The 11,807-nt window shown below is 47.1% G+C and overlaps 2 protein-coding genes and 1 long non-coding RNA gene across 3 annotated transcripts; 1 reads left to right on the forward strand and 2 right to left on the reverse strand.

Annotated features, from left to right (window-relative positions):
• Positions 1-234: 234 nt before the first annotated feature.
• VHL (von Hippel-Lindau tumor suppressor) lies at positions 235-2,951 on the reverse strand. Its single transcript, XM_040593080.1, has 3 exons — positions 2,708-2,951; positions 2,390-2,500; positions 235-1,988 (listed from the first exon to the last, which is right to left on the reverse strand). The coding sequence occupies exons 1-3, from the start codon at positions 2,922-2,924 to the stop codon at positions 1,804-1,806; spliced, it is 513 nt and encodes a 170-aa protein (XP_040449014.1). The 5' UTR covers positions 2,925-2,951; the 3' UTR covers positions 235-1,803.
• A 67-nt stretch (positions 2,952-3,018) lies between these two features.
• Positions 3,019-7,639, forward strand: LOC121087734. Its single transcript, XR_005827713.1, has 3 exons — positions 3,019-3,446; positions 5,802-5,957; positions 7,285-7,639. It is a non-coding gene; the product is annotated as an uncharacterized LOC121087734 (long non-coding RNA).
• On the reverse strand, positions 4,764-10,894 carry THUMPD3 (THUMP domain containing 3). Its single transcript, XM_040593077.1, has 9 exons — positions 10,605-10,894; positions 10,134-10,211; positions 9,077-9,610; positions 7,783-7,913; positions 7,335-7,404; positions 6,828-6,943; positions 6,546-6,656; positions 6,166-6,289; positions 4,764-5,896 (listed from the first exon to the last, which is right to left on the reverse strand). Exons 1-9 carry the CDS (start codon positions 10,803-10,805, stop codon positions 5,765-5,767), a joined length of 1,497 nt encoding a protein of 498 aa, XP_040449011.1. The 5' UTR covers positions 10,806-10,894; the 3' UTR covers positions 4,764-5,764.
• Positions 10,895-11,807: the final 913 nt, after the last annotated feature.

An 11,807-nucleotide genomic window follows, 5' to 3' on the forward strand; every position in this document is an offset into this window, starting at 1 on the left:
TCATTTCTACACGGTAACAAACCACCCTCAAGTCAATCCTCCAAAGAATGGACAAAGAACATTCCTTAGAAATTAGGCTGAACCACAGCAAATTAACACAACGCACCCGCAACTAATTGTTGCCTATCAGGAGCTGCTCTGTAACTAAAGGATTTAAGTTGCCTTGGAATTCAGTAGATGTAGCTAAAAGTTAAGCAAAGACAGGATACTCCTATGAATGATGAGACTGTGAGGTAGTTTTCGTATGTTTGGTTTTGGCAAGTCATGTATATGCAAGTATGCTTTTCTGTCTGCTAACATGCAGGAGTCCAAGGAATCTGATCCATTAGCAGTGATAAATGTTGTACTAGACAAGTGTCACTGACTGGCTGTATACTGTTATTTGACAATTAAGATTAAAAAAAGTTAGCACTGATTTACATTTTTATGACAAAGATCAATTCATACAATCCAAAAAAGTAGGAAAAACAAATCTACAAAAATGGGAGACATTTCATACTTACAGAATATGCCAATATTCTGTTTCACAGCTGTGTTGCTTAGAATGTGTAACTGGAAAGAAACATACGCCACAGAAATAACCTGCTATAATCTCCTGTCAGTCTGCTTCTAACATCAAACAGCACTACACCTGTTACTTGGTGGACCATTCACCTATCTGCTAAAAACTATGCTGCTTTGAATTACATGTGTGCAGTCACACAAATATAGATTCTAATTGAAGTATGGGGCAATCAGAATATAGGTAAAGAAATGTTTTCTCTGCCCATCTAGCCTCTTATAAAGCATGGATCTGGCAATGGGCCTGTATGAGCTGGTATGAGTCTGCTCTCTGCTCCTTAGGAGACAATAGCAACTCAAGTGGTCCACGCTGCCCAAAAAGGCCTCCCACTACCACCTAACCTACTGCACTGTGATGGGAAAAGGCAGGACTCAAAGCATCTACCTTCTACGAATCCTAGCCGATATGCCTGTGCAGGAAGCTGGGGAAGTGGCTGAGGAGGAGAAAAGTGCCCCAAACCTAGGATCCAGTCTATATGGCTGACTGGTTGCGTCACCTTGAGATAAACTAGGCAAGAACCAGTCATAAAGGAGAAATAAGGCAATCAAGGTATGACCTGTGTAAAAATGCGTCATCCTCAGAGTGGATAGGACATGGATTTAGGGTTGATAAATGCAAAAGGTAAGAGGCAGAAAAAACCCCAAGCATTTTACATATGTCATCTTTCCACCAACGTAACATTTCAGGTCAGGTCCTCAGAAGATGGTGATGGAAACCCCTGCACACACAAACACGCCCACGCTTTGTGATTCACAGGCAAATCGAGGCTAAATGTGAGAGACTGAAGTTTCATCAAAAACAAATTATTCAAGCAAAACTGGTGTTGGTCTGCCACTTACAATCATTAGAGCCTGGATTAAATTACTCCTCAGTGTAATTTACTTTCTAAAACTATTAAAGTTCATCTGTACACGTATTCTCCAAACAGATGACCTGATCTTACATCCCTACGCAGTGTTCTTAAGATATTCCAACTAGAACTTCTGAGTTTCATCTGCACAAGGCCCCTAGAGTCATTGGTTTGCAACACATGTAACAAAGAACAGAGCTGAACCATCAGGAACTTGGCATGCTTTTACATGCTGTTTAGTCTTTTGGATCTGACTTACCATCATCAATTTAACTGAGTTTATGTTTCGGAACTTAACAATACAGAGATCAGTTGTTGGCATGTTTCACGGTGACTATCCCTGCTTAAACTCTGTGTTTGCTATTTAAAGAGTCCGGAGTGAGTAACAATGTTATTCCAGTATTCCGTTCCTCAACGTTTCACTTCTCTCCAGAGAAAGCCGCTGAAGATCCTTCCTGATATCAGGATGATCTTCCAGCTCTTCATATAACGACCGAACAATGTCCAGTTTCCTGTAGTCCATCGGTTTGACCAGACTGCGAACAACCTGGAGACATCTCTCTTTCAGGGTGAACACTGAGGTTAAAAACAAACACACACACACACACACAACACCTCATCACGAGGGCTCTCGCTAGCTCACCTCCAACACAGACAGTACTCCTCCAAGTACGTGAACACAGGGCGCACCGTGCAGCAGCAGCGTTTGCAGCATGCTAGGCGCACTAGGAGGGGAGAAGGGTACATTGCCTGCCGTGGGGCACCCTAAAAGAGCTGTCAGGGGCATCTTTAAAGCAAGAAGTCTGTCAACAGCCCTGCTCAACGCACTACACAGCTCTACCTAGCAACCCTCAGGATCTATTCCTATCTTTGAGGCAGTTTTTTTAATCCGAGCGCTCGGTTTCCCGCTGAGGTGCAAAGCGCCCAGGCGCGGCCCCCGGCCCTTCCCAGGGCACACGGAGCCCCGCTCCGTTTACCTGGCAGCGTGATGTCCGCTTTGTTCACGTTGGGAGCCGCTACGAACAGCTCCTGCTGGTTGACGAGGAGCCCATCGTTCGTCCCCGCGTCCCGGAACAGCCAGAGGTGACCTGGTGCCCAACGAAGTGCAGACGCAGCGGTTATCGCGCTGCTGAGCCGCGGGGTGCCCGGGGGAGGCCCGCGCCGCCGGCCAGGGGGAAGGCCTCGGCCCGGCTCCCCAAGCCCGGCTCCCCCGGCGTGGCCCGGCCCCTCCCGGCCCAGCTCCCCCGGCTACCCCCAGCCCGGCTCCCCGAGCCCGGCTCCCCCGGCGCACCCACCCCGGTAGCTGTGCATGAGGCGGCCGGTGCGCGGCTGCAGGACCGGGTAGGAGCGCGGCCTGCCCTCGAAGTCCACCCAGATCGGGAGGACGGAGCGGGGGCTGCGGTTGTTGAAGACGACCTCGGAGAGCTCTCGCGTGTTGACGGAGCGCAGCCCCGGGCCGCCATCCCCCGGGCCGCCATCCGCCGCGCCCCGGGGTGGCCCCGGCCCCGGCATCCTCCCGCCCGCTCCCGCAGGCGGCGCGCAGGCGCCAGGGCGAAGCGCAGGCGCACGGCGGCGGGCCCGGCCCCTCGGCGGCTGTGAGGGGCGGGCCCGGCAGCCGGGTCTGGCCGGCGGCGCTGCAGAGCGCCGTTACCGGGCCCCGGCCGGGCTGAGCGGCCGGGAGGGCTGGGGGGAGGCCGCGCTCCGGCCTCACGACGTGCGAGCGCACGGTAGCGGCAGGCCGTCGGCAGCCGCGGGGCCAGCGCCCGTCAGGCCGCTGCTGCGGGCCGGGGGCACAGCGCCGCGGGGGGAGGCCCGGCCTGCGCCTCCGCCGGCCGCCCGGGGACCCCACGGGCCGCTCCTGGCCTTGCTCCGCCGGGGCAGCGCGGTGCCGGCCTGCGCGCCGAGGGGCAGCGCTGCCCGCACGGGAGCAGCCGCCCGCAGCTGCTGCACAGCCTCGGCAAAACCACCCGGCACCAAGCGCGGGCAGCTTTTCGTCTGTGCGTGCAAAGGCCTTCAGCCCTTCTGGAAGGATCGGTGAGCTGCCCTTGGTGATGGTTTGCTTTTTCAGCTCTGTGACAACAGACACCCCTCAGAACACAGCACTTCATGCCTGAAGGCAGTTCAGCATATTTTTTCCAGTCATTGCAGATTAAAGTGCTGAAAGTACCAAGACGGCACCTTTTCCTTGCATGTCTCAACACCTCAGCATTTTCTTTTAGAACGCTTAACTTGCAACAAGACTTTGATGAGGGATCCTTTTGTAGTTTCTGTACTGTCCCTCTAGCAGCCTGTGAGGGAAGGCAGAGAATGACACACTGTCAGTTACACGTTCAGCTGTACTGAAAAAAAGAAAAAAAGAAAAAAAAAAAAAAGTAAGAAATGCTGGGCAGGCTTGCTTGCTGTCCCTTGTTCAAAAGAAGTCGCTTCCACCGCTTTCCTTCTATGAGAGGAAAACTAAATTCACATTATGGAAGGAGCATGTATTTCAGATACTGTTAAGAACCTGTGTGCAGCACTGTGGGATTATTATAAACAATGAGGCTGATTTTCAATTAAGACAAAAACCTGTTATTCTTCAGTGTCTGGTACCAATCCTCCATAAAACCTGAACTGCAACCTTTAAGAGAAACTGCTTGAAATCATACAACTTAGAGCAGATTCACATTTATAGGACAGCAGAGATACATGTCTCTCAGTGTACGTCTTCCCATTCCTGCATTCTTTAATGATTTCAAACTTAGTTTCCTATGAAATATGACACAATTATGTGAGGCTGTACATTTTAATGTGATGAGTATTGAAAATCAAATATAAATTCTCTGCAGCAGTCAAGAATCTTACTTCCCATACCCTGAGGTTAGTTAAAGCCTCATTTGCTAAGTCACATCTTGAATCTATTTAATGTTAGCTGTGGTTTAAAAAACAAAACATGACCTTCTCACCTTTCAGGCCAAAAGGGATGACAGGCATTTTACTGGTCTCGTTCTAATCTTCAACTTGAGAAAAAAAAACCCCACCCAAAACCCAACACTTCAAAATGCACACCTTAAGGTCTTAAAATGTTACTGTGCCTGGATTTCCTTAGGAAAAAAACCCAAAAACAAAACAGTAACAAACCACCAAGGTGTTAACGTGTTTTAAGAAAGTAATGTATCCAGGTTAAGTTGCAGAGTTCAACAGAGCAGGAGTAGATAGCCACCTCACAGTGTCACATGAACTGTGTGGTATGGGAAAGAATTAAATGGACACTGCTGTCATCATTTTATCCAGATGACAACTGTGTGGTAAATGAAGGGCTGCATTATCCTCCACTGGACACGGACTAGAAAAAGAATACGATAAAGACTTGTCTTCTATGCAAAACTTCTGAAACTTTAATGCTTGTTAATTCACTTCTAAACACACATACTTATGAATAACACTTTAATGAAAATGGCAAACTGGTAACTAGTGTTTTCAGCCTCTGATGAGCAAAGAGCAAGAGGCTTCAGAAATCACAGTACATTTACAGAAGAAAAAAATATTTGCAACTTCAAGTTATTCAACAGGTAATACATTTTTGTAAATATTGTGGCATAACAATGGCAGTTAAATCACCTAATGAATTTAAGCGTATTGCCACCTTGATGCGTCTACAGTAGACACTGAAAACATGAACTTTTAAATATAATTGCCAAAAGTATCTCTGTTCTCGAACAGTAACTACAGACAGTTTGCTAAGGCTGTGTGTGCTACCCCCCCTCACCCATGGCAGTGGTACATTAAAATAGATATTTACTAGGAATTAGCACTAAGCTGAGGTAACAGGTAAGAAAAACAGTAGCATCAGCATACTGTTTACTAATTGGCATTTGCGTATCAGACCATGAAAAACAGATACAGGTTTATTATCACAGTTTACATTTATGCAGTGGTGTAAGTTAGAAAGCTTCAGTTTGGAAAAATCCTACATTATGGGAAATAAATTAACTGTTACCTCCAAAGCTGCCAATACATGTTTTCTACTATAAGCAGAGGAAATAAACATTTAACTGAAAAAATACAACGGACATGGTAGACAAGACTCAGGCAAAGAAAAGCATTACTAATTCCACTACTGAATTTCAGTTAGGGTGGCAGGGAGGAAAGTGATTTAAATAATGTTTCAGAACACATAGTACAACTGATAGCTCTGAAGCTGATCCCTGGTTCAATATTAATGTTTCACAATTTCTACACAGGTTGTTTGCGTGTTGTTGGTTTGTTTTGTTTTTTTTTTTCTTTAGGAATTGACAGACCTATGCTCTCAGGTGTCCACTTTACCAGACTGCTATTCAAGAAATTCTTGAAGAGTCTCCTTTCTTCCACACAGGTTACCAGAACGATCTTTTTTCTTCTGCTCTTTCCCAGGTGCGTTTCAGAAGATACACTGCCGCGTGAAGTCCCCCTACATTCACCCACACAGTCTGAGCTTTGCGCCAGATGTGTCCCATTCGTGACAAGGCCTACAATCAAAAAAACAAAACAGCCAAAGAGCGGTGGTAGCTTCAAGATACAGTAATAATGGTAAAATATTATTTAGAAATTACTTTTGATTATTCTAAATCACATCTGATGGCACTGTCAAATGACTCTTCAGGTCCAAACCTGTCTTTAAATGTTACTAATTATTGCTCTAAAACCAGATCATCTTCTGTAATGAAGTCAGCTTACCATTTTCTCCTCAAAATATTTTCAAGTGTAAAAAGGTTTGATTTTCTGTCACAGAACATACCTTGGCAAAGCATTTCTTGTCCTGCGTAAGCAGCACAGCCCTGCCTGTCCCTGGTGTGCAGATCCGTCCCATCTCCGTAAGGCAGGCTGGATAGAGATCCCAGTTCTTCTTCTTTGACCCCACCCTGCAAAACAAATTAAGATCCCCTTTGCGATCATTGAAAAAATCAGGTAACTGTTGTTGGTCTTACAGACATGATTAGCTCATTCAGGGCCACATCTGCTGTTAATTTCAACCTGTGTTTTTAATATAGAGTACATCAATACTTCTTAATTAGACCCACAGGTAAGTAACTAAAAGTGAGAGAACCCTAAGCCTAGACAGGCAAGCACATGCAGTAGTGGCAGTTAAGCGTGGTAACTTTACCAGTGATCCCTCACCTCTTTCCAAACGGCATATCTGTCACAATAATGTCCACAGAACCAGTCCGCAAAGGCAGATTGCAAATATCCCACTGAATGATGTCTAATGGTATGCCCATGGAAGTACTGCTGCAAGTGCAAAGACAGTTATCTCAGACATGGTTTACTGAGTGTATTTTTAATTTGAGGTGATCTATAAGGTTAGCAAAAGAATAAATAGGAAAATAAGAACAAGACAGTCCAATGCAACAATGCAAAATGGATTTCTTTAGGAAAGAAAATCACTTGTACTCTTCTCACCTTTCCTTATCCTCATTTTTCTTTAGCAAAGAACAGATGTTGTTTGCTGCTCTCTTTACAGCTTGTGGGTTGTTATCACCAGCAATATGGTAGCAGCTAGGCCATTCTGTAGCTCCCTGAGGGGAAATATTGATAACAAGCAACATTAGCATCAACATTGCTTAATTTAAAACAAAACAAACAAAAGAATGACTCAAATAGGACAGAATACAACAAAGCAACTGGAAGCGGATGTCAATGATTTTAAAATTCTGTAGCAGACACTCGTTATGTCGTGCACCTTAAAAGCTCCAAATGCTTTTGGATTTAGTTTCTTCCTAACTTAGTTACCTACAGCTTTGGGAAGGAAAACAAGGTCACTTACAAAAAGTGTATTTGTATCTGTTTAGAAGTTGGTGAGGTACTTTTGGAGTTCGCTATTCAGTTATTACCAAGAGAACTCACACGTATTGTTCAGTTGCAGATACTGTCAAGTTTTATTAAGTGAAAAAATAAAGGAAGAATCACCTCTATTGGTATTGCACATGTACCACACATGGGATCAACTATGATATCCGTGGGCTGTGGATCACAGAGTCTGAGGAACAGAAGAAAAGACAGGGTGAGGAAAAGGAATTTCTGTAAGGAAGAAAAACAGAACTTTAATCACTCTGATTCTACCCTTCTAACAAAAAACCTATGTGATTATTTCTTCTGTTCATTAATTACCATTTTATAAGCAAAATGCTGTCAAGAATGTGCTAAGGTATTTTGAAAATTGTCTAACAGCAAATGTTTACTTAGCTGGAAAACATACACTTAATTACAAAGCATGCTGTTTCAGCAACCTTTTTTTTGCCTTCAAGAATTAACAGAAATGGCTTTTGATGAAGCAGTAAGGAGATAAAAGATCTAATTTCTGAAACAAAATAACCTGTTAACTGAGAATAATATAGTGCTACGCAATTGCACTGACCTAAGCATGCCGTAAGCGAGAGTTGAACGAAGAGTTGTGGGTCCAAAATGGGTAATATTTCTTCTGTGAAGACTCTCTTCGGTTAATGCAATACCCACAACTACTTCATTATTGTGAATGTTCAGAAGAACCTAAAAAGAAAACTAACTAAATTTCAGGAGTAACAGTTTTCCATAGTATGCCATACTATTTCCATAGTATGACTTATGAGAAATTTAGATGGCAATTTTAAAACCAGGAACTATGTATAAAGAGCATTAAAGCAATGCATCACTTTAATGGCAGTAATGGACAAAATCTAGGAGAGCATTCACACATTTTCTCGTTCATACAGAATGAGCACGAGCACCTTCTCATTCATGCCAAATCTTTCACACAAGACTTCAGAAAGTACTATAACCATTATGCTGACTTTTTAGAAGTTCTGTTCTTCTAAACAGAAGAGAGAAATCGGGCAAGTCCTGCAAGTCACAGTGAAGCATTTGCAAAGCAGCAATGAAAATCAGATTCTTGGTCCCCTCCACTGTATTAATTTGGAAGGTGAAAATACTGTTACAGGACAGTGAGCCAGCTGTGAGCAGACTTGCAAGAAAAAAAGTTTGTCTGCCCCATAAAAATGGTGGCCCCGTCACAACACTGCTGGACCACACCTGTTGGTTGTCCTTTCCAAACCTCTGCTTTCCCCATAAGAAATAAACATTGGACAGTTAATGTTAACCCTTTTTGTTCCCTTCACCCATAAAACTACAGCTTCTGGATGGAATATCTTCCGTTAACTTATACCAATACAAAACAATGGATTAAGGAAAGATTTAATGAGGGTAAAAGTAAAGCATGAGGTGCCTACATTACATTTAAATATGAACGAGAGCAAATGCTAGAGGGGGAGGTAATACCTAGTACCAGAGCTTTTACTATGGCTGAGAGGAAAGCTTTTGAGCAACAGCTCAGCTGTGCTGGATGCAGCAATGTTCAGTCAGTTAATGTGAGAAGACAACAGTGTGTGCAGACCAAAAGAGGAACCCGAGGAAGAGGAGAGGAGCCCTCACTGGGCCAAAAAAATAGAGAGTATTATTATGGATAGCCAAAGCACTAGCAAATGGTGGGATCTGAGGACATGCATAATGTGTCAGTGAAATGAATGCCTCTGAGGCGGCCATGATTTCAGCATTACACCTGTTTTTAGCTCCAGAGTCATCTTTTGAAAGTATTTTGGAGATCTCTAAGCATCAGAATTAAGAACTATGAATTTTTACAACAGAAATGTAGGTATTTTGAAGGCATAACACTATACCTCAACGTCAAAGTTAGTCATGTCAGCTTTCCACTGGAAGTGCTCCTGCACAGCTCCACCGAAGTCTCTTGCAGCCTCGTTTGACGTGAAACAGTGCTTGTCTCCCGCTCTATTGCATGTCACACGGAACTTCAACACCTTCGCCTTTCCTTCGCTTGTCTTACTGTCACTGGCATTCGTCTCGCTCCCAGAACCCTCTTGCAGTTCGTCTTTAGCATCTGATTGTTCATTATCCTCCTCCTCCTCCCCATTCTGGGATGCCACTCCTTCTGTCTCTTCTGTATCTTGGCTGTTGGCAGGTTCTCTACCTGCACTGTTTTGGGCACAGTCCTCCTGTTTACTATCGTGTTTTTGATCTGTTCCTTCCTCTTCTCCACTGTCATTCAACTTCTCTTTGCTTGCAGTACTCTGCAGATTATGCTTTTTGCGTTTGGTCTTTTTCTTTTTTAAGCTGTTGTTCAGCTCCCAAACTTTCAAGGGATCGGTCCAAGGCAGTTTTTTAACCAAATCTTCCAGATCCTTTAGAGCATCTTCCTTTAAAAGGCAAAAAAAAGTAGTGCTTTGAAGTCATTCCATCTCTTTAAAAAGCTATTCTTTTTTCCAAGTCTCTCAAATTAGTTTCCTAAACATGTAACCCATTACACGTTTAAGCCAAGCTTACAGCTTTTTGTGCATTTTTTGCTGTAACTAAACGGAATTGCACTGAAAGTCACAGGACTCATAGTATTTCATTGTTTATATCTTGTCAAACAGCTAACACTGAGCTAAGTGACTGAAGTGATACTTTACTGTCCTGCATCTAAGTGTGACCTACAAGCAGGGTAGTGGCTCTCACCCTAGATTTTTGCCTATGCAAATTTAACTGAAGAAATGACGCTGGACAACATGACTGCGCTGCCATTTTAAAAGCCAGCAGATATCAAATTAAAAAACCAAAACCCACAAACCCCACAAACTTGTTCATGAAACTGAAACCTTTCTAAAACTGATTTTAAATTAAAAAACCCCAAAAGCACTCCAAAACCCAGAACTGATTGAAAAATGAGGGGTGACTCACCTTATTTTCTTTAAACTGATAGTCTTTGAACTCCTGAACAACAACAAATAAATTATCCACTGACCTTAGACGATGGACCTAGAAGAAATGAGAATTACTAACCATTTACGCCTAGGGGAGCATGCTTATTTTCATTGCAATGTGGTCACCGTACACCTAGGCGTAAGGCACCTTCCCACCTTTGTATAGGTGCGGGGATGGCTGTGCGGGCAGGGGCCGGGGCCAGCCGCCTCCGCGCTGCCCTGGGCTCCCCGCCTGCGGCTGCCCCTGCCCTCGCACAAACCGCACCGCCCGCACGGCGGGGCAGCCCCGCGGCCGCTTCCCAGCCTGTTCCGCCGCGCACGGCGGGTGAAAGGCTTTAACCCAACGCGGGGCGCTGGCAGGGGCAGGGCCTTGCACCGCAACCCCCGCCAGCCCAGAGCAGCCGCGGCTGCCGGGGCCGGGGAGCAGGGCCGGGGAGCGCGGGCGGACCTGCGGCAGGCCCCGGGCCGGGACCTCGAAGTAGATCTTCCCGCGGTCCCTGCTGATCCTGGCGGCCGAGCCCAGCTTCTCTTGCACCTCCTCGGCCGCCGTCAGCTCGAAGCCGGTGGGCACGGTGGCGCCGATAACCACCGCCAGCTCCGCGCCCTCCTCGCCCAGGGCCGGGGCGCCAGCCGCCTCCATTTCCGCCATGCCCCGCCGCCGAGGGACGCCGACAGGCGGTGACCGCCGGGCCGCGCCGGAGCCTCCCGCCGCCCAACAGCCGCCACGGCCGCCACGCGCAGCGTCACACGCCGCTTCCGCTTCCGGGCCCGGCGCCGCGCCCGAGCCTGCACACGGCGGGCAGGGCGGCAGCGCCCCCTGCTGCCCCTCGGCGGCCTCCCCGCCGGACCGCTGCTGGCGCTGCGCGGTAGGGTGGGCCGTGGCCCCGCCGTCAGGGGGGGCCCAGACCGCCCCGTTACGGCCCCTCCTCCGGCCGCTGGTTGCTGCCCGGGCTCGTTAATGGAGCAGCTGTCGCCGGTGCCAGTGCCTGTCTCCCAGGCAGCGTGCGCGCCGAGCGACCAGGCCCGCGTCGGACGCCCAGCTGTGGGACAGCAGCGGGCGGGCTCCTGTCCTTGGTGAAGGGGCAGCTGTCGCCGAACAATGCAGCGAAAGGCCGAAGGGTCCGTGGAGGCCGTGGCTCCGTGCGCCTTCCTGAACGCCGGTGGTTTATGTTCTTGAGGACCGTGCACCGGACGGCGCCGACAGCTCCTCTGGTGCCCCCGGGCCCTCAGCGGCCCGGTGCTGTGCAGTGCAGGCCCGTCCCCGCGGTGCCAGCCCGATGGCATGCGCGCTTGGCCGGGTGGGCGACGTGCCCTGCCAGCTGGGCACCTGCGCTGCTCTCAGCCGCGCCTGCCGGGAGAACTCGTTTGCCTTTGGGTGGCAAACCATGGGTGGCCATTTAATGTTTTTTTCCCTTGTTATAACAAGTACTGAGTTTCCTTGATCTTGTGGTGCGCCTTTGACATGTTTCCAGCACTGGAATTGATTTTTAAATAAAAATCTAGCTGCTGAATGTTTTTTTCAGGAGGCACAGAAAGAAAAGAGAGACAGACCACACTAAATATCTTCCTTGACCATGACTGCGTCAGCATGACGAAGTGTGAACTGCATGAAGCTGAAGAAGCACTATTTTCCCTCCTCCTCTCTTCTTCA

This window comes from Falco naumanni, chromosome 4 (assembly GCF_017639655.2).
Source record: "Falco naumanni isolate bFalNau1 chromosome 4, bFalNau1.pat, whole genome shotgun sequence".
Classification (NCBI taxonomy): Eukaryota; Metazoa; Chordata; class Aves; order Falconiformes; family Falconidae; genus Falco; species Falco naumanni.

Excerpts from the sequence above, each read along its gene's own strand:
- THUMPD3 (XM_040593077.1), bottom strand. The coding sequence starts at position 10,805 with ATGGCGGAAATGGAGGCGGCTGGCGCCCCGGCCCTGGGCGAGGAGGGC. Across the intron at positions 7,405-7,782 it reads CTCGCTTACGGCATGCTTAG|ACTCTGTGATCCACAGCCCA; the intron begins GTCAGTGCAATT and ends TCTGTTCCTCAG. Across the intron at positions 5,897-6,165 it reads ACAAGAAATGCTTTGCCAAG|GCCTTGTCACGAATGGGACA; the intron begins GTATGTTCTGTG and ends TTTTGATTGTAG.
- VHL (XM_040593080.1), bottom strand. The coding sequence starts at position 2,924 with ATGCCGGGGCCGGGGCCACCCCGGGGCGCGGCGGATGGCGGCCCGGGG. Across the intron at positions 2,501-2,707 it reads CCTCATGCACAGCTACCGGG|GTCACCTCTGGCTGTTCCGG; the intron begins GTGGGTGCGCCG and ends GTTGGGCACCAG. Across the intron at positions 1,989-2,389 it reads AGCGGACATCACGCTGCCAG|TGTTCACCCTGAAAGAGAGA; the intron begins GTAAACGGAGCG and ends TTTTAACCTCAG.